Source organism: Vanessa atalanta, chromosome 24, assembly GCF_905147765.1.
Source record: "Vanessa atalanta chromosome 24, ilVanAtal1.2, whole genome shotgun sequence".
NCBI lineage: Eukaryota > Metazoa > Arthropoda > Insecta > Lepidoptera > Nymphalidae > Vanessa > Vanessa atalanta.
The window spans coordinates 2,198,262-2,217,069 of NC_061894.1; the positions used below are offsets into that span (position 1 = coordinate 2,198,262).

The following is an 18,808-nucleotide window of genomic DNA, read 5'->3' on the forward strand; positions in this document are numbered from 1 at the left end:
GCTCTTAGGTTTTTTTTTTTTTTAATATATTACTAGAGGTTTACTGGTTGGAGAAAAGTAATATTCAGTTTTTTCTAATGTCAGATTTATCTTAAGAAGTCTGTTAAAAATATTTATTATAATATGTAATAATGGTGTTAAAATATACGCCTGTTCCAAAAAGCTCTGTTATTTTAATGCTCTGTAATACGAGGCCTCTATGTATAAAATACTCTATGCAACTGTATAAAACATTATAAGGGTTACCGCTAAAATATATATACTTTATTGAAGTAGGCTTATAAAAGCACGGAAAGTAGATTCTACCGAGAAGAACAACAACAACCGGCAACAAACTCAGTAGTTACTCTTTTCATTCCACAGAGTATGACAATAAAGTAGAAGAAATCAACAAATACTACATCCAAACTTTTTTATCATTAATATATTCTCTTATTGTGTAATATGCCTCATTTATCAATGTTTTATTTGACATGAGCTTTAAATATTTTAACAGGCCAAGTTAATCCTACCTACGAATAGCCCTTTGATGTTCTGTCAAATATGCTTTCATAAATAAGGTAATAGCAAAGATTATATAAATAATATGTTTATTTATTAAATGGGATATGTTTCGAACAATGTTGTTACAAAGCCGAAAATAATTGCAGAGAAGAGAATGAAATAAGAAACAAGGAAGCAAACGTAGCGCTTTAAGGTGAGTATATAATAGGTACAGTCAGCGTCAAATAATTAGAGACGCTCAAGGTATTCAAATAAATAGACGCAACAAAAAGTCAAGAATATCTGTACTAACGAAGTTTCCTTATTATTCTTAACAATATACTCGCTCAAAAGGTCGAGACGTTTAAAATGTCATATAGATCGTTCCAGTCATACCACCATAAATATGGTTACAGTCATCTCGCCAATGGTATCCAAGCAATTTAAGTGTTCCAAGCATTCTGAGCGTCTCTAATTATTTGACGCTGACTGTACGACTCAAAACTTATTTGTGCGGTCAGTATCATATAAAAAGTAACGTTAAGATTATCAAAAACAAAGAAAAACCTAAAGTGATAATAATATTCATACATATATACGAAGTCGTCTGCACGTTTATAACACCGATTTTTTCAAATATATCGGCGCACAAACGTCGTCACATTTATGAATTAATTCAAATCGTAATTGAAATGAAAACAAACCTTATCATAATACATTTTAGGTAAATTTTATATATTTAGATAATTATGACCTTTTTTAATATTTTTGACAATTGATACTTAGAAACAACCCCTTTGCTTGTTATCATTTCAACGATGACAATAACCATCAGGTGGTCCATTTGCTCGTACGACTCTCAATATTATTTAAAAAACCAGAACACTTCAATACAAAGTGTCGAAGAAAATTTGTTACCTCTGTCACGTCAATCGAATACGCACATGACATAGATTGGGCTATTTATTCATCCTTGTTAATATAGCATCTTAACATAAATGCTTAAAACTCGATGTTGGTCACAGACCACAGCATTGACAGTCGCGGTTTCAGGAGAGGTTAAGGGGGGGGGGGGGGGGCGCCCAAGAAGGCTTGTATTACTTAAACAATTAAATGACCGGTTTCTATATTTAGCGAATCTTTATTGAATGAACATCAGACACCGATTGTTTATGTTACGAACGCGCTGATGCAGCCGTTTCTGCATAATCATTGACATGCGACTTTGATACTTACGGTACGTTCTTATAGCGAGGCTTTTGAATTACACCACGTAGACGATTACTATCATTCATAAGAAAAACGAATCGAGGATATAGTAAACGCTCATTAATGTTTTCTGTAGATGAAAAGAAACGAAAAGGTAACTTCTCTCAAATCTATACTGATTTAATTATTTGAAATAAACTTATATTTACTATGTAATACATCAGACATTAATAAATAATGTTTTTTTTTAACTTGGCAAGGTTCATTGAATACATGCGACATCCACATAAATATAATATGGCGTGTGTATATTTTGCGTTTAATTTTAGAATCGTGCGCACGTTCATTATTGACATATTAATTAGACACATAATAATTCATTAGGCGAAATGCAACTAAATCAAATATTGAAGTTGTACAGCTGTGTAACACGATATACCGAATAGCTTCCTACTATATTAACAATATTGTCCCTTACAGCAGCCTGTAAATTTCCCACTGCTGGGCTAAGGCCTCATCTCTTTTTCAGTAAAAGGTTTGGAGCATATTCCACCACAAAACACCAAAAATGTGTGGAATACACATGTGGCAGAATTTCGTTGAAATTAGACACATGCAGGTTTCCTCACGATGTTTTCCTTCACCGCTGAAAACGAGATTAATTATAAACTCAAATTAAGCACATGAAAATTCGAAATCATCGGTTAAAATGCACGCGTTCTAACCATCTCGGCTCCGTATATACCTTAAATTTTGTAAATAATGTAGTTACAATTTTCAAAAATGTGAATGACAATAGCACAGATCTTGCGTTTGTGCAAACCTAAACTATAAGTCCATACATGCGGATAACTGCGCGAATAGGTTTGCTCGATTAAGCGTTAAGTTATATTTGAAGGACTTGCAACATAAATATCTTATTTAAAAGTAAAGTTGGCTAAGCCAACTCCTCCGTTTAAGGAGATTAAATCCTGCTTGTTACTTCATTTAAATAGGTAATTGTAAAATTATCACTATTCAATTCTTAATCTGATTTAGTTTCTATTTAATGTATATGGTGATTATTATCACAGTGTCCATGTCGGGCATGAAGCCTACTCGCATGGCTTTATATATCCTTCTGGTGCAGGGCCGGACTGTAAGTTTATGGGGCTCTGCGCTAACACTACTCAGGGGCCCAACTAAGACATACCTGAACGTAGACTTGAATTAATTTAATTAAATGGGTTGGAGTAATTGCAGAACTCGCAGGGCTGCAAATCATACGATCTGTTTAATTTAATAAAGTTATGGATTCTTTCGCATTATCGTCTATTTTTGACTTTGACTTGGCTGGGGCCCCTTGAATCCACGGGGCCCTGGGCTGAAGCCCAAAAAGCCATCTATCAATCCGGCCCTGTTCTGGCGTACTGTAATATTTTATATATACTAATCAAAGACAATGCGATTTAGACATAGACAATTTTAATACTTTTTACTTATATGAAATATTACTATGAGTAATTGAGATTATACAATCAAACTCTGAATCAGACAGAGGACTAGTTGTACTACATGCGAAACTATTAATTATATTAACATATTACATTACATATGTCTTGTTATGATCACTAATAACAATTAAAACTTAACAACACAATTAAATCATTTTTTTTTATCATTACGAATTTTATACTCATAATAACGAAAAGTAATACGATTAACGCGTGAAAGTAAAACTTAAATCATTGGTGTTTATGTCAGCTCTACAAATACATACATTTTATTTGCCCATTAATAAATAAAGAAACATCCTATTCCAAGGTAATAAAGGCTAAAATAGTGAAATAAATTGTTTTGTTTTCAACATAGATATCATGGCCAAGGTCTCCAGAAATAAATGTAACATCCTCCAGAAACAGAGCTCAGTGCCAAGTTTTACTTATCGAGCGTCAGTCAACACACTAGAACCGCGCCAGATGGTCAAGAGTGAAAGTAATTGTCGATGCGAAAAGTGTCTATGTTCGTAATAAATAACTAATAACTTTTTGGTTATAAATACTACTTTCGCAGTCAGAATAAATTTTCGCGCCTTTTTTTGACAGCGAAAAAAGACGAAATGGAGGACGAAACATACCACGTGTACACACGCATGGAAGATATCACCGAACAGGATGATAAAAACTTAGCCGGAGCCAGAAAGGAGATTCGGAACGATTTGACTGTTATCATACCTGAAAATCCGTTTCCGGAAATAGAAGTCGATGCTTACCCGCCATTAAAATTTTCGTGGGTTATTCCAAAAAAATTAGCAGCTATGGCTTTTCCTAGACATGTAGAAAATTTAAAATTTTTGGTCAATCAAGGTATAACGCATCTGGTAACACTGACAGCAGGTAAGAAGCCTCCAGTGGACGACATCGCGAGATTGAGATGGACTGAAATACCCGTAGAGGAATTCGAAGCACCGACAGTGGAACAAATTACAAAGTTTATTGATGTTTGTAAAAGGTCCGACAAGAATGGTGAGGTACGTACCTGTACTTAAATAATTATAAAATTTTGTCTTTTCTTAAAAAACGTTGACACATTAAAAATAATTTTAGTGTATTAAAAACATATGTGTAGGCCACACATATGTCACCTAGATGAGTCTGTTGACAATATTTTTAACATTATTTAATACTAAATTGTAATCAATTTACTAAGTCTCTTTAAGCAGTTATAATTAAAAAACCCCATAATTGAACTTAATCTGCCGGCTTCCGAGACATTAGATCAATTATTATTATAAAACACAGATTCGCAATTAGCTATGATTCAACCAAATTTAATTGATGCTATTAAACTTGTCACGACTTATAGTTAACAAATTAAACAAGTAAAAAATTAAGATAATAATTGCTAAATTAAAATCATATTAATGTTTTAACGTGAACATCGCTGGCACGGAAAACGTCTAATTAATCTTTCAGAAACTGGTCGTAAACCGTGATATTTGTTTACTTTTCGTCATGACTAAAGTCACTACGTAATATACAATTTTAAACACTGTTTGGAATTTAGAATTTAGCACCTTAACATTATCATTTCAATTGCATCCTCATTTAAAAATAAACAAAACATAGAAAATTAAGAATATTTTTTTTTCTCTCGATCGGTTTTGATCAGTCTATCCTAACTAATTTACTAATAATAATATAAGCTTTCACATCTTAACTACTAAAGTGGCCATCATTAAATTATAATTATACGTTTTCAAATGTATGTACATAAAATACATAACCTAACCTAACATCTGTCCAAAACACGCGTTCGAAACCGCGGACGACACGTAATTTAAGAATAATATAATGTTTGTTATTAAAAAAACTTTTTTTTTATGTTACAGGTAGTGGGTATTCACTGTCGCCAAGGCCGAGGTAGGTGCGCGGTGATGCTGGCGTGTTATCTTGTACATTTCCACCGGTTCTTACCGGATCAAGCTATGAACGTCATAAGAATGATACGGCCAGGTAATTATTTAAAAAAATGTATGAAGTATTGATGCATGATTTTAACTTAACCAGGTACATTTCTGAATCTATATAATATAGTACGTAAAACTTTCTTCTTATATTATATTATAATATAAATATATATAATATTTTGATGAAAATATGATTTATTTTACTAAATATTAAGCAAATTATTTCCAGGTTCATTGGACTTCGAAGAGCAAGAAGAAGCGGTCGGCAAATATTTCGAAAATCTAACAGAGAATAACCCTCTCAGATTTGGCGTCAGCGGTGACGTCATGGACGAGTTCATAGAAATTGCACGAGACACAACTAAAAATGCGCTTTTATAATAAATAGATTATACTGTATAAAATTATTATAATTATAAGATTATAATAAATATCTCTTATAAATAATCATCATGTAACTCTAGGCTAGTTTTATATTATCGTTACACATAAAAGCTCATAAATATTTGAAGTCGCACATTTTCAGTAAACGAATCGCATTTTAAGAAAAAAATATTTTCAATTTCAAAATTAAATTTTGCTCATTATTAGACAAGGTTATCTATATCAGTCTGTTACTAACATCGACCTAATTTAAGAAATACTGACGTCTCTCAAGACTTAATAGTTATTATCAGTCTTTAGAAATATTTAATGGCTGTATAAAATGTTTCAACGTCACTTCAATTTATCATTACTTAAGTTATTTTTGAAAGAATTAATTCTGACACAATTTTTTTTTTAAATACAGCTTTTACTATACCTTTTTTTTAATATGTCCATTCTGCCACTCATGTAAAAATATTATTATAGTCTGCTAGATTGACGCGCAATAGTTTAACATCATAATTATTTATTTTTTAATTTTCTGTATAGTTTATTGTTTATTGAATTTAATGTTTTTTTTTTTACTTAAGTATTCGTTTAATATACGACTTTACTATGCTTCTATTGAAAATATCTTATTTTAATAATAATTCTGAGTTATATGATATTTTTATTAGCATAAAATATTGTATGATCTATTAAAATATTACTTAAAATTTAAAATAGTTTATTACATGTTTTTTGTACCTGAAAAAAAAATGGATTTCATAAATAAAGTTCTAATTGTTAATAATAATTGATATAATTTTAACACTTTTGTCCTAAATAATAACAGTACTGAATATCGTTTCTTGCTCTATTTTTGCTTTGTATTTTAAAGCTATCGATATACAACATGGCTTTTTAGCAGATACTACAATCCTCCACGGACTTGGTAATTAAACCAACATCAATTGATCGTCCTTGACTTGTAACCGGAAAAAAAAAATATAAAAATAAATATTTTAAGCAATACTTTAAAGAAATAAAAAAAGTAATTTCTCAAATTGGCCTAATTCCTAATAATATATTGGCAGTGAACGTTGTCTTGAACTAAATGTCACAAATGTACACGATGCCAATCGCAGTGCCAATGTATTAGTGCTGGCGTAATTCCAAGCACCGGCCCCAATGTCTGTTAAAGCGTCCACAGCGTAGGACTGTATTTAAAAATAGCAAAGTTCCATACCTTCACTTGTTGGCACTGTTTACATCGTAAATCATAATAAGAAAGTGTTGAAAGGTAAAGTGAATTGAGATCATATGTTTTTTTTTTTACCAAGTGACCAAGGAAACGAAACGTAAATCGTTGTGGGAATAAAGTTGACGTAAGTTTAATTGCTTTGTAACAATCAACGTTTTATAAATAAGCCTGGTATTTTATTTCGGGAGAGTATTGGAAGTCTAAGAATTAAAATAATGAAAGTTTTTCGTAAAGGTCGATGGAAGATGGGATTTTTTTTTAATTAATGGTTAAAACCTTGCTACAATCCTTAACGTTAATATTATTATAATCTGCAGAATTGCCAGTACCTTCAGAAACTTCTCAATTTATTATTACATTCTATAATATTATTTAGTTTTCTTTTTATTGCATTTTATTTGAGTGTGAATTTAATTTCATTATGATTCCGGCCCAATAATTTTAGATCTTACCTTGCACCCGATTTCCTAGGTGGATAATACCTATGCCTAACATGTCCTGTTCGACCACGAATATAGGTAAAAGAAATCGAAGTTGACATTTTAACTATACAGCAACCAAACTTATTTATTATGAATAGTCCGATATTTTTAATTATTGATGAAGGATGTAACAAGTCACCTAGGCTTATATGTACATCAATTCAACCTTCCACTCCGTCTCCGTTCAGTCTCGTTGGTCCATTGACTGGCAAATCTGAGGATTTCTTGATCCTGGGTTCCGGGTAGGATACTAAATAGTTACTGTCAGTAACTTACTCAGTTTATTTTTCAAGATATTCACAGTCGTTTGGTAGTGTAAGTATTAAAACACCCCCGTGCATCGGATAGCACGTAAAGCGGTTGTTCTCTCTCCGGTCGTGTTGGATTGTTGACATATCAGATAATTGAGAATAAGGAATAGAGAAAACATCTGTGTTAGTCAACGCACTTAATGTGAACTATAATTTATCCTGCGTAGTTGGACAGTCTCCGTTGAAAGTGATCGCCGTACCTGCAATCGGTCCGGAGTACAACATCATCATTAGTCATTTTAAAATATTTCACAATATATAAATAAAAATTATTATTATTATAGAATTGACAAATTTATTAATTTTAGATTATTTTATTTTTATTACAGTTAAGCTCGCTACGTTAAGTAATAAGCAATGAGTACCATTAGGAACAGAACCAATGTAAAGTTAGCGAAACTTTTTTACAAATACGCTGAAAGAACCGATCACGAAGAAGAAACTAAAGATGAGTATAATGAATCCATAGAGGCAGACGAGGACTCGTATCCGCCTTTTAATTTTTCATGGTTCATCGAAAACAAGATCGCGGCCATGGGCTGTCCACAGAAAGTTGCCAACTTAAATTATTTAGCAGATGTTGGAATTACTCACATAATCACCTTGTCGCCCGAACGTATTCCACCTCTAATGTTTTGTAAACGAAGACTGAAGTGTACGAAAATTCCGATCAAAGAATTTGGCGCGCCGACCATGAAACAGATAATAAAATTTATTGAACTTTGTAAAAAGGCCGAAATTACAGGAGAGGTAAGATGAACTTTTAAACAAGGCAAGCCAAGCTGCTATGATTTTTGACGAATTTATTATTTATAAACGAAAATGTAACCGAGATGGACCAGGAAACTAGGGCAAGCATGATGAAATTCCCTGCGTCAACAAAAAAAAAAAAATGGGCAAGCATCATCTGAATTTTCATAGTATTAGTTTGTGGCCTTTAGCCCAGCAGTGGGAAATTTACAGGCTGCTAATGCTAATGCTAGTTTGTGTCTGTAATTCATCTCGAGCTCTGCGGTGAAGGATACCAACGTGAGAAAATCTGCATTGCAGGAGGCGACTTTATCTCTAAAGCAGCGATCTCTTTCAGGCAATCCTTGGGCAGAAGACCGATAAAAAAAAAATAGAAATTACTTATAAATTAAAATATACTAAATACACTATACATTTAAAAAAAACAGTTAATTTTGTTATTTTTTTATAAGATTATTGGCGTCCACTGTCAAAACGGCCATGCTCGTACTGGTACGATGCTGGCCTGCTATCTCGTTTTCTTCAAGAACATGACGCCAGAACGCGCTTTACTTACAGTACGAGTAAAACGACCAGGTACCTAATTTATAATCTGTAGTAAACACTTATTCATAATTTATTTTCAAAGAATAACACGCATGGTGGGTTTTGTCATCCATGAGAAAATACGAATATTCCGTTATTAGAATTTAGTAATCTTAAATATTATTTATTTACTATTTTGTTGAAAGCTGTACAAGGACTTTTGCCATGAGGAATAAAATCGTAAAATTTTAAAGACTTCATATTTATAATTCTTCTGTTATTCAACCTATCTTTTATGTCCGCTTGAGTCCCTCTATGATTTAAATTGGATATGATAGATGGTACTGAGATAGGGTTCCAATTTTTTTTGTAATAAATTGAATAACTTTACATCGAGACAGGCCGCTAGGTATAGTCCAATTTGAAAAATAATAATTAAAAAGGTCTTATTAAGAGGAAAGAGAGAAGACAAATAAACAATTGATATTAAATTGGCATGATATCATGGTATCATTGGTCGAGAATAGTCTATGGTATTCATTGTGTGCAGACCAAATGGCGTTTTGAGTTACGGCAAAGTATTTATCGAAACTCTGGAAGTATAATTAAAGTGGATATAAGTAATAAGTGGCATTTTCGTATTATTAAATAAATATATATTTTTGTAGTGCATATAGCAGAGCTTTTAGCCATTGTATGAATATAAAATCTTAGGCTTTTTAATTCCTTGGATTGCATGCCAATTGAAATATACTTAGGCTCGTCTCGTTCATTCGGATGTCCGTGTTTTTATAGTTGAAATCGTGCTGAAGTTATAAATATAACAAAGAAAACATTTTCAGGGTCCTGCGAGGCTTATGCTCAAGAGATGGTCTGTCATTACCACGATTGCATCCGGGGTACAATTACGAAGCCGGACTATCGCCTCGTCGATGATAAGCTATATTTCGACTTCTCAATGAAACACTCATATCCGGATGAAGAATCACTCACAAATTTGAGCGATGAAATACCTTTTGTTAAAGTAGAAACTTTCAAAGACAAACTTTATAAAGACGCTGAATTCATTAAAAAGGTCGATAAAGTCGAGGCGGAGAAAAAGAAAAGAATGAAAACAATGGTCATCAATCATAAGATTTATTTTTAAAGCGGTTACATGTGCGTATAATATATATATAAAAATTTATTAATCAATATAATTTTAATTAATAAAATTAATCTTTAAAATATTTAATAAATTTTCTAACAAATTGTATCACAATGTTAGTAATTTGAAATTTCATTTCTAAACCACCGAATGAATTATTTATAAACTAATAGACAGATTATCTCGATATAGAAGATTGTTACTGCTACACTGACGCAGAACTAGACTCTTTCTATAATCAAAAGATTTGCTATTAATCTGTATTTAATACATTTTTTAGATCTTCAGTGCACCCAATCGGATGACCATATCTGCCCTAAATAGCTTCGCCCATGACGTAATATCCTAAATTCATACAGTCTAAAGAATTCGTATATGGCACCACAATATCTATAATTTCAATAAGACGATAATATCCAGAATTTTCTTAGTAATAAGAATGAATGTACTATATATTCAGTATATGCAAATAAATGTAAAATACAAAAAAACTAGTTCAATAGATATTGTTTTTAACGAAAAACGATAAGCGAGCAGACGTCCTACTAGCAAGTGGACATCATAACATAGACATCGAATACGAACAACTAAATTTAGTGTTGCCAACATTTGAATTTCACCTACATTCAGGGGGAAACCCTCCCTAAGTTGGCTACACTGTTCACGCTATCCGCGAACTTATTGTGGTAAGGGCCAGCGGGGGACTTTAGCTCTTCCCCAGTGACTCAGTATCTGGCAGCCAATCAATCCCGGCTTCTCCCAGTTACGAGGAGCCACTACCGCCCAAAGTTTCTCGTTGCCACGTCGCACTTGGATTTTAATATCCTTTTGATAGGACTGCTTAACAATCTTGCGCAACTGAAAAATGTTGCTGTAGTTGCTGATGTTGATGTAGTCGAACTGTATCAACTTGTCATTCTCACGGAGACCCTGTAATGTTTACATAATCATAATTAATGTATTTGAAATTAATTTAATTCTTATACAGAATATGGTAATGTCTAGTTGACCAATGATTGCGGGTCTAACCCGGCTCATCACTAGATACGTATCCGTTAATTCGGTAAATAAAAAATTTACCAAACATTACTATTACTGTTATTTTAAAGAAGAAGATAGTTTTAAAAATAAAATATAATTAAAAATATTAAACTTATGAGGGCATTTAGTAACTTCCTATTTTATAAGTAGTTTTAATGTAAGTAGAAAGTAAATTTTGTTCATAAAAATATAACCAAAGTAATAAATACTACAACAACAACAGCTAACAAAGGTGTTATACAAATAATACTACAATAATCTAAATTACTTCGGGAATATGCAACATAAATATTTTTGAGTGTATCACTCTTTTCTAATACTTTTTTAGCATTTGCAGGTTTTTAATACTAAACCAAGCATAGACAAGCTTTGTTTGTATATAATTCTCCGTGATTATAACTCGATGCCCGTGAATGTTATAATCATGTATGCTTTTTTTTTAGAATAAAATAAATTTCCCATGTTTTCCTCCACCAACTCACATTTTAACAGCGTAAGCTCCAAAACTCCTTAAAAGAGAGGGCGAAAAGAAGAGGTCGCTTTTGCCCAGCAGTGGGATTTTAAAATTGAGACTGGACGATATTCATCTACGATCTAAGCTGTTTTGGCACTATTTTTTATATCGTATGGGCTTTTTTGAAAATTTTTTTATAAGACCTTTAGCTAGAAATCAATTAAAAAAAAATTGTGAGCGGTGCGGTATACTGTATAAAGTTTGTGCATCGTTTACAAAAAAGGTTGGATATATTGTCATTACCGAGACACATGTAAAGTATATAAACTTATATAAACATATACTAACATCCTATTTTACACTTAGATTTAATAGCGTTGCCGAAACATCAATACAATAATCACCATTCAACATTCTTTTATGAACCTTATGTAATATTATTACAATATCAGTCTTTAGTCTTGTTTATCTTAAACCCCATACGTATTGATTACTATTAGGCTATTCGGAACAGACCCTACATATATATATACACCTATATAGAGCTTTAAATCTATAGACTATTCCAACCACAAGAGGACAAAAGCCAAATAAACAGCATTTAACATCGAATTGTCGCGATATCATTGGTCGAGAGCTTGAATAGTCTATGATATTCTTCTGGATTTTCGTAAAAATGGCGTTTCGAACGTCGACGGAGCTGTTTTAGGAATAATATCGGTTTAATCACGAACTATTAGGTACTATTAGTAGCGCATAATATCGCCGTGCTATTAGCAAATCGCAAATCTAAAGTTTGTTATTATTATTATATCAAATCCTCTTTCGATTGGAATAGATTATACAAACTATCAAACTATGCACTATCATTACGATTTTCCCATAGACAATTTAGTACAGCATGTGAGCATAATATTAATTATATGATCGAGAAAGTAACATCCAGGAAGAAAATAATCTAAAAATAACTCACACATAGAAATACACGGAATATAATAATGTTATACAAACACATAGAAATATATAGCGAATAATTTTATATACCTACTTAAATAAGTTTCAGTACAAAGAAACACAAATAGGGACATAAATATAGGAATAGGAACCTACATTAGAACCAAAGAAAATTAAAATATCCACGAGTATATATTATAAAGATATTTTTTTTCTAATAAAATAATATAAATTTACCCCGTCATGAGCAGGAGATCCTTCTGCAACACAGTGAATGGTTGCAAAAACATCGTTACTAATGTCTTTAAGGTTGGGGGGATTATCGTTATGAGCGAAAGCATACAGAGCATATGTCTTAATTTCTTCATAGCTTTCATCCCCATCAATGGCATAGTCGCCGAACAAGAGCGATTGATAAATTGGATCGGAAGAGTGAAGATTGAGTATATCGTTCAATGGCACCATCTTATGGGTGCAACGTACTGGATCTGAAATGAAAATATTTAATATGAAGTATAACCTATTTCGTACATAATTTATTTTAGTAGATTGTTATTTAATCCTCAAGATACATTGCACCTAAGGGAGTCTTATGGATATAAGGATTTACAACAGAAAAAAAAAACAAAATGTCCAGTAGTGCTCTCAAATACCTAACGTCAACTCTGCGAAAAATCTTGCATACGGTTAATATTAAATTGTATAAATATTTACACTAGAAAATATCTCGGAAGAGGCGTCATGTAAGTTCCGGACGCCAACTTCATGACGTACTTACATGACGCCGAAATGACACAACCGGTAGCACAACGCCATAATTTGTACAACAGTAAAAGTCATTATAAAATGTCCGCTCGGATACAACGTAGAGTATTGATTTTAGCGACGGAGAACAAGCGATGTGTAGGTGGTAAACACAATTGTCGTCATGTAAATTATCCAGTTTATGGTATAAGATATCCTGTAATTTCAATGCCCTGGCCACTTTAGCCATATGGTAAGGACGCATAACTCGTTTTTAGGTATAATATAGATCCACCAAGAAAAATCCAATATCTACGTCAATCAACCCTTCGAGAAAATTCGATGACTATCACACAAAACAAACTAATACCAAATTATTTAGCACTTATTTCTTGCCCAAAGTCAAGATTTGTTCAACCCGTTACTCAACAGGTTGACTCTGTTTACTAAGTTTCTCATAAATAACAAACTCACTTAAGGTTTTAATAATAGAATATAAAATCGTGACTGAATCCCCGATCAATCAAGCCCTGAGCCGGAGTGCGATCTTATAAGAGACATTATAAGAGACTCAGGATAGACGTCATTCGGAACCCGAGATGGGTCAATTTCAAGGAATGCAGCACTCGCCCTCTCGTCCGGTGACGCTGATACGACCAGTAGGACAAAATTTACGGAATCGGAATAAAATAGATCCTTCTATAGCAAAAAGTCAGGATCCCTATAGACTCTTGTAGGCACTTACGGCCTAAGTTATATTTATATAATAGTTATATATTTATATTTTCTATGTAATGGGGCTATTATAGTTAAAGCTATTTTTTTTTTCGAATGGACAGTTGCCTCTACAGCGTCACCGGGCGGGTGGGCGAGTCGCGGAAGATAACTGTTGCTATCAAATATTTGTTGCGGAGTAGCACTAGTTGCACTGGTATAAAACAAATTATTCTCAATTACGACATTTTTATTTATATTCCATTCCTGGTTAGCACTTTCGAATTTTAAATCCAAAATATACTTTGCTAGGAGCCATAAAACACACACACACACACACACACCTCTCGATTCCAGCCCCACAAACTAGGCTCAAATTTTGTACAAAATTAAGGTAGGTCTTTTAATAAAAGTGAATGTATACTAATCAGCTGGCTCAACTGTCTCATTTATCCCCGTTTACCCACTTGGGTGCAATTTCCGTTTAAGTTAATCTAAAGTAAATTTATGTTTTTGACGGCAGACGAGCAGCATAGGTAAATTCTTAATTGGTTAGAACGCATCAACAGTGCAACCAGTGCAACAAGTTATTGTTGTTACTTGTGACTGTAGTTACAACTAATTTTTCAATATTAAATTCGGAAAAATAATTTGTGGGTTTAATTATACATTAATCTTACTCAAGCTACAACAGTGCAAGTTTTTTTTTCTTCACTTACTTGGGTGTTTTTGTTTCTTCGTTTTAGTGAAACGGACATGGCTGAGAACTATTTCCTCAAAATTTTGCTTAAGTTCTTCACTGGTCATTTCGGAAAATGGTTTATAGAAATCAATTTTCTGCATCTGTTTAGGTTTTTCTACTTTCTCCATCTCCGGAACATAGCGGCGGACCATTTTTAATTTTTCACTGAACCTTCTTTAATTAAATAGATACAATAGCAAGACCTATTGCGTATCAATCCTTCTCTAACGATGGACAAAGACAATTTAATCAATTAGTATCTCATAGAAGTCTTGTATTGATTTTGTACTTTTAAATTTTATTGTAACGAAATGTTGCCATTTGTATTTTATATGTTATGAATAATACTTATTGAAATCTGAAATAGTTTCATTTATCACTAAAATAAGCATATTTTTTACTCTTTATAAGTAATAAAATGATTGAGTCATTTTGTTTACGCCTTATCAATAGAAAATCAGTGGAAATATCATAAAATATAAAAAAAATGTGCCTAATCATATTTATTTTTATTGGAATAATTTTATAATCACAGAAAATATGACAAAACCAATAATGATTTTTATTATGACTCGTTATGGCCAAAATTTACTTTTTATTCCACGCCACGCTTTGATGGGGATGGGATGGGTATTTTAATTAAACTTTAAATAATGATAAATCTTAAAATAATGGTCACCAGACATTCGATCTGTTCAGATACGTTCCTCGCACGGTCGCAGGCGGTATAGTGGACAAACTCCCTAAGAATATCATTTTTTTCTTATGATATGATTAAATAAACAAGTTTACTTAATTGACGTTTTTATTAAAAATTAATAATAGAAATTGTTAAATTATATATATCCTAACCGTCCCTACCAACCTCGCATTAATTTACTCCATAATACACCGCCCTTAAAAAACATAATAATTTAATACAATCATCAGTATTTGTGATGGTCAAGCTTAACGATTACGATTCGCTGAAAATTGCTAACTCAAAATACTTATTAATTTAAGCCGACGGATTAATAAAATAGTGGTATTAAGTAAGTGTTTAAAAAATAAAAGTGTAAATAACACATATATGAAAAATAGATTATCAATCTTATTTAATTGCTTGTGACCATCATTTAATGTATCTTGTACCTTTAGGAGTAATACACTGCCCAATATTTATATTACTGGTGAGGGTAACACTTATCAAATAAAATTAAAAAAGTAAATATAATCAATAAGAACCACAAAGAGTGTTTCCGACGGAAGTTGAACCAAAGAGTATACAAACTTCCTACGGAAGTATTAGTGTTGCATTTGAATGAAAAGGCATACGTATTACGTACAGTACAACCATCGTCTAGGAAGAAGCAAAACCACTGTAATTACTTACTTACCTTACCGTATTTGAATTTTTTAATAAAAAAATAAAAATGGTAGCCATGGATTGGCCGTCGAGAGATCAGTTAATGGAGTTTATTCAAGAAAAAGATAGAATTGACAACGAAATCCGTGAAGGAAACTCAGTTTTGGATAGAAACAATGTTGGAATGCAGGATCCGCTCCTCGATATGGATGGTTTTCCTCGGAGCGATATTGCGGTGTATAAAGTCCGACAAAAGATTATTTGTGAGTATTAAAATATGAAAACAAAATACTAGTGGTATATTATATTTAATAAACGTAAACGTTTTAAAATACAAAAAATTGTGGCGAGTGTGTGAATATGAAACCTACAATATCTAGAATTCAATTAATCTCTTTATTTATTTATTTATCTTTGCCTTTGTCAATATAAAGAATTGAGATTTAATTACTTCCACTCGGCACAAAAATATATTATATGTATATTTTGTTTTTTTTTTTAATCCATACTGTTACTTAATTTTTTTTTTTTAATATAATCATATATATTATAAATGAATATTATTGATGATGTATTCATGTATACATTTTAGGCTTGAAAAAATACCGCATGAATCCGATTGAACGAATAGAACAACATCTTGGTAAGGCACACGCTAAGTATCTTATCTCCAATCATAATGGCATGTTTGGTCCGAGGCGCTGTGCCTTGTATGCTTATGATTATGAAGGACCCAACTGCGATGAGGACTCAATGGATCAAGCAAGTTTTGCTACTGTGGGGCATGTTCAAGAGGGCTCACCTGCAGATTTGGGGGTAATATATTGTATTATAGTGATTTATTTATTTATGTAAAATGTGATAATTATATGAACCTAAATACTTAATAGTTATTATATTTTTTTCTGAAATGTATTCAAAGCGTTTCAAATAAATATCACAGCAACCACATCTAACAATGACTACGAGCTGCAATTGCGAATTATGCTTGCGAATTTTATTTATTTAAGTAATAATGTTTTTGTGTGGCAATGTAAAAGCTTGATTTTATAAAAATATTCTAAAATTGTTATTTTCATATTAATCATGTGACATTTTTTTTTTATTTTTAGGGCCTTCGTCAAAATGACAAGTTCTTGCAGTTTGGTTCTATAAATACCAGCAACTTCACAGACATCAGGCAGCTGCAGAACATTGTTAGGCGTTTCATTGATCAGCCTCTTAATGTCCTTGTCAAACGAGACAGGGAAATCATTAATCTCACTATTGTTCCACAACGATGGGAGAGACCTGGATTATTTGGTTGCCAAATTATGAAGCAGTGGTGTATTGTAAGGGTCACCACTTAAGTCCAACTTTTAAGGTGGAATATTTGGTATCTCAGGTCTTAGTTAGATCACCCTGAGACGTCAGTAGAATGATGACCACACACTTGGTGGAACATCAGCTTGCTTAGCGTTTTTCGTTGATAAAATCATGCCATTATTTTAAGTATAAATTAGTCTTATGTATGATTTTGCTGTGATTCATTTTGTGATACTTTTTATTTTATTAGAATATTAATCATTATAATACTATATAAGCTTGTTAGATTTAGATACTAATACTTAATTCTGACTAACATTTTAAATCAGAATAGAAACAACTACACACTTCTATGCTATAGAAATATATTGTATTGAAGGAAATAGACGATGATTTTGAATAATCAAACAAGATTTTTCGAACTGTACTTGTAAACACAAATAAACTATGCATTCATTAGGGTAGTTGTTCGACATTCTCTATGTGTAGGTCTCATGTCAGTAGTCTGGCCATTATATCAATGTATTAACAATCTATAATAGTTTATAGTCAAATACTATTGATGTTTGAGAAATTAAATTTCGATATAATGTCACATATAATCAGTAGGTTATTAATTTTGTGATAATTTATTTTTATTAATGGAATATGTTTTTTTTTTTATTTTAATTATTATTTAAGTATCGTAATGTAATGAATTTAAAAAATCATTGAATAAATGTAAGTAATGTTCTATGATATGTAACATGTGTACATTTTAACAATAAATCTCGATATTGATGAACGTTGTTTTAATTTAAAACATAAAATATTACGTAAGAGTAATTTAGTTTGAATTTAATATTTTAAAAAAAACAGTCACCGTACGTATTATGACCTTTGCTAGACAGGCAGGAAGCCTATTTCGGTATATTTTTACACATACGTAAATGTCTGAGTCTGACGGATCGATAGGAACTTTCTAGATTTGGATGACTAGGACGCATGTCGTATGGCCTGGATATGAGAAACCGTTTTCATTGGTCGACAGAGTGCGTCCTATTTTATGGTTCGTCGGTCAATTTGTTTACACAATAATAAGTTATAGTAGGTACCTACATTGGAGTGCGCGTTACTCGTTAGATACGTTTGTCCGCGGACAAAATCAATACATACGAGGTATTTACCACCCGCGCAGATATAGAATAGGATGGAATATAACGTCGCGCCTTTTCACTTGTAGCCCGCATAGTGTCCCACGCAGTTGACATGGGGGTGGGGGGTGTTCTTTGCTTGGTCTCTGGACCAGCGACGATAAGTACCTAACAAGTTAATTTTAAAATAATTGTATATGGATGAGCACAAAAATATGTTTTTTTTTTTAATATTAATCCCTAAGGGGGTTAAATAGGTTAATAACTAACTATGATAAATTGTTTTGAATATTCGTCTTTTCTGATGATTTCTGAAGAAATTTAGGATTAAAGTTTGCACCTTTTTTAAATCATTTTTAAATGTATGGAAATAAACTTAAATATCTCAAATTCCCAATGCCTACATGGCCTA

General features: G+C 32.1%; 4 protein-coding genes across 6 annotated transcripts; 3 read left to right on the forward strand and 1 right to left on the reverse strand.

Annotated features, from left to right (window-relative positions):
* The first annotated feature begins 667 nt into the window (after nucleotides 1-667).
* On the forward strand, nucleotides 668-6,164 carry LOC125073521 (dual specificity protein phosphatase 23-like). Its single transcript, XM_047684383.1, has 5 exons — nucleotides 668-697; nucleotides 3,544-3,693; nucleotides 3,777-4,201; nucleotides 5,063-5,186; nucleotides 5,370-6,164. Exons 2-5 carry the CDS (start codon nucleotides 3,549-3,551, stop codon nucleotides 5,519-5,521), a joined length of 846 nt encoding a protein of 281 aa, XP_047540339.1. The 5' UTR covers nucleotides 668-697; nucleotides 3,544-3,548; the 3' UTR covers nucleotides 5,522-6,164.
* A 480-nt stretch (nucleotides 6,165-6,644) lies between these two features.
* LOC125073394 (phosphatidylglycerophosphatase and protein-tyrosine phosphatase 1-like) lies at nucleotides 6,645-9,979 on the forward strand. 3 transcript variants are annotated; one of them, XM_047684208.1, is made up of 4 exons: nucleotides 6,645-6,788; nucleotides 7,872-8,292; nucleotides 8,745-8,868; nucleotides 9,660-9,979. In XM_047684208.1, the coding sequence occupies exons 2-4, from the start codon at nucleotides 7,900-7,902 to the stop codon at nucleotides 9,962-9,964; spliced, it is 822 nt and encodes a 273-aa protein (XP_047540164.1). In that variant the 5' UTR covers nucleotides 6,645-6,788; nucleotides 7,872-7,899; the 3' UTR covers nucleotides 9,965-9,979. The 3 variants fall into 3 exon arrangements, with proteins under 3 accessions (XP_047540164.1, XP_047540165.1, XP_047540166.1); XM_047684209.1 differs by lacking the exon at nucleotides 6,645-6,788 and adding an exon at nucleotides 6,817-6,873; XM_047684210.1 differs by lacking the exon at nucleotides 6,645-6,788 and adding an exon at nucleotides 7,733-7,751.
* Nucleotides 9,980-10,076: 97 nt separating this feature from the next.
* On the reverse strand, nucleotides 10,077-14,865 carry LOC125073354. Its single transcript, XM_047684153.1, has 3 exons — nucleotides 14,591-14,865; nucleotides 12,651-12,901; nucleotides 10,077-10,894 (listed from the first exon to the last, which is right to left on the reverse strand). The coding sequence occupies exons 1-3, from the start codon at nucleotides 14,763-14,765 to the stop codon at nucleotides 10,643-10,645; spliced, it is 678 nt and encodes a 225-aa protein (XP_047540109.1). The 5' UTR covers nucleotides 14,766-14,865; the 3' UTR covers nucleotides 10,077-10,642.
* Nucleotides 14,866-15,836: 971 nt separating this feature from the next.
* LOC125073356 (26S proteasome non-ATPase regulatory subunit 9-like) lies at nucleotides 15,837-17,929 on the forward strand. Its single transcript, XM_047684155.1, has 3 exons — nucleotides 15,837-16,221; nucleotides 16,551-16,774; nucleotides 17,071-17,929. Exons 1-3 carry the CDS (start codon nucleotides 16,026-16,028, stop codon nucleotides 17,305-17,307), a joined length of 657 nt encoding a protein of 218 aa, XP_047540111.1. The 5' UTR covers nucleotides 15,837-16,025; the 3' UTR covers nucleotides 17,308-17,929.
* The last annotated feature ends 879 nt before the right edge of the window (nucleotides 17,930-18,808 follow it).

Bases quoted from the DNA above. Each gene is read 5' to 3' on its own strand.
- LOC125073521 (XM_047684383.1), top strand. From the start codon at position 3,549: ATGGCCAAGGTCTCCAGAAATAAATGTAACATCCTCCAGAAACAGAGC. The intron at 4,202-5,062 runs GTACGTACCTGT...TTTATGTTACAG, and splicing joins GGTCCGACAAGAATGGTGAG to GTAGTGGGTATTCACTGTCG. The intron at 5,187-5,369 runs GTAATTATTTAA...AATTATTTCCAG, and splicing joins CATAAGAATGATACGGCCAG to GTTCATTGGACTTCGAAGAG.
- LOC125073356 (XM_047684155.1), top strand. From the start codon at position 16,026: ATGGTAGCCATGGATTGGCCGTCGAGAGATCAGTTAATGGAGTTTATT. The intron at 16,222-16,550 runs GTGAGTATTAAA...TATACATTTTAG, and splicing joins AGTCCGACAAAAGATTATTT to GCTTGAAAAAATACCGCATG. The intron at 16,775-17,070 runs GTAATATATTGT...TTTTATTTTTAG, and splicing joins GCTCACCTGCAGATTTGGGG to GGCCTTCGTCAAAATGACAA.
- LOC125073354 (XM_047684153.1), bottom strand. From the start codon at position 14,765: ATGGTCCGCCGCTATGTTCCGGAGATGGAGAAAGTAGAAAAACCTAAA. The intron at 12,902-14,590 runs GTAAGTGAAGAA...TTTTCATTTCAG, and splicing joins GAAGAAACAAAAACACCCAA to ATCCAGTACGTTGCACCCAT. The intron at 10,895-12,650 runs GTAAATTTATAT...TAAACATTACAG, and splicing joins GATCTCCTGCTCATGACGGG to GGTCTCCGTGAGAATGACAA.
- LOC125073394 (XM_047684208.1), top strand. From the start codon at position 7,900: ATGAGTACCATTAGGAACAGAACCAATGTAAAGTTAGCGAAACTTTTT. The intron at 8,293-8,744 runs GTAAGATGAACT...TTTTTTTATAAG, and splicing joins AGGCCGAAATTACAGGAGAG to ATTATTGGCGTCCACTGTCA. The intron at 8,869-9,659 runs GTACCTAATTTA...AAACATTTTCAG, and splicing joins AGTACGAGTAAAACGACCAG to GGTCCTGCGAGGCTTATGCT.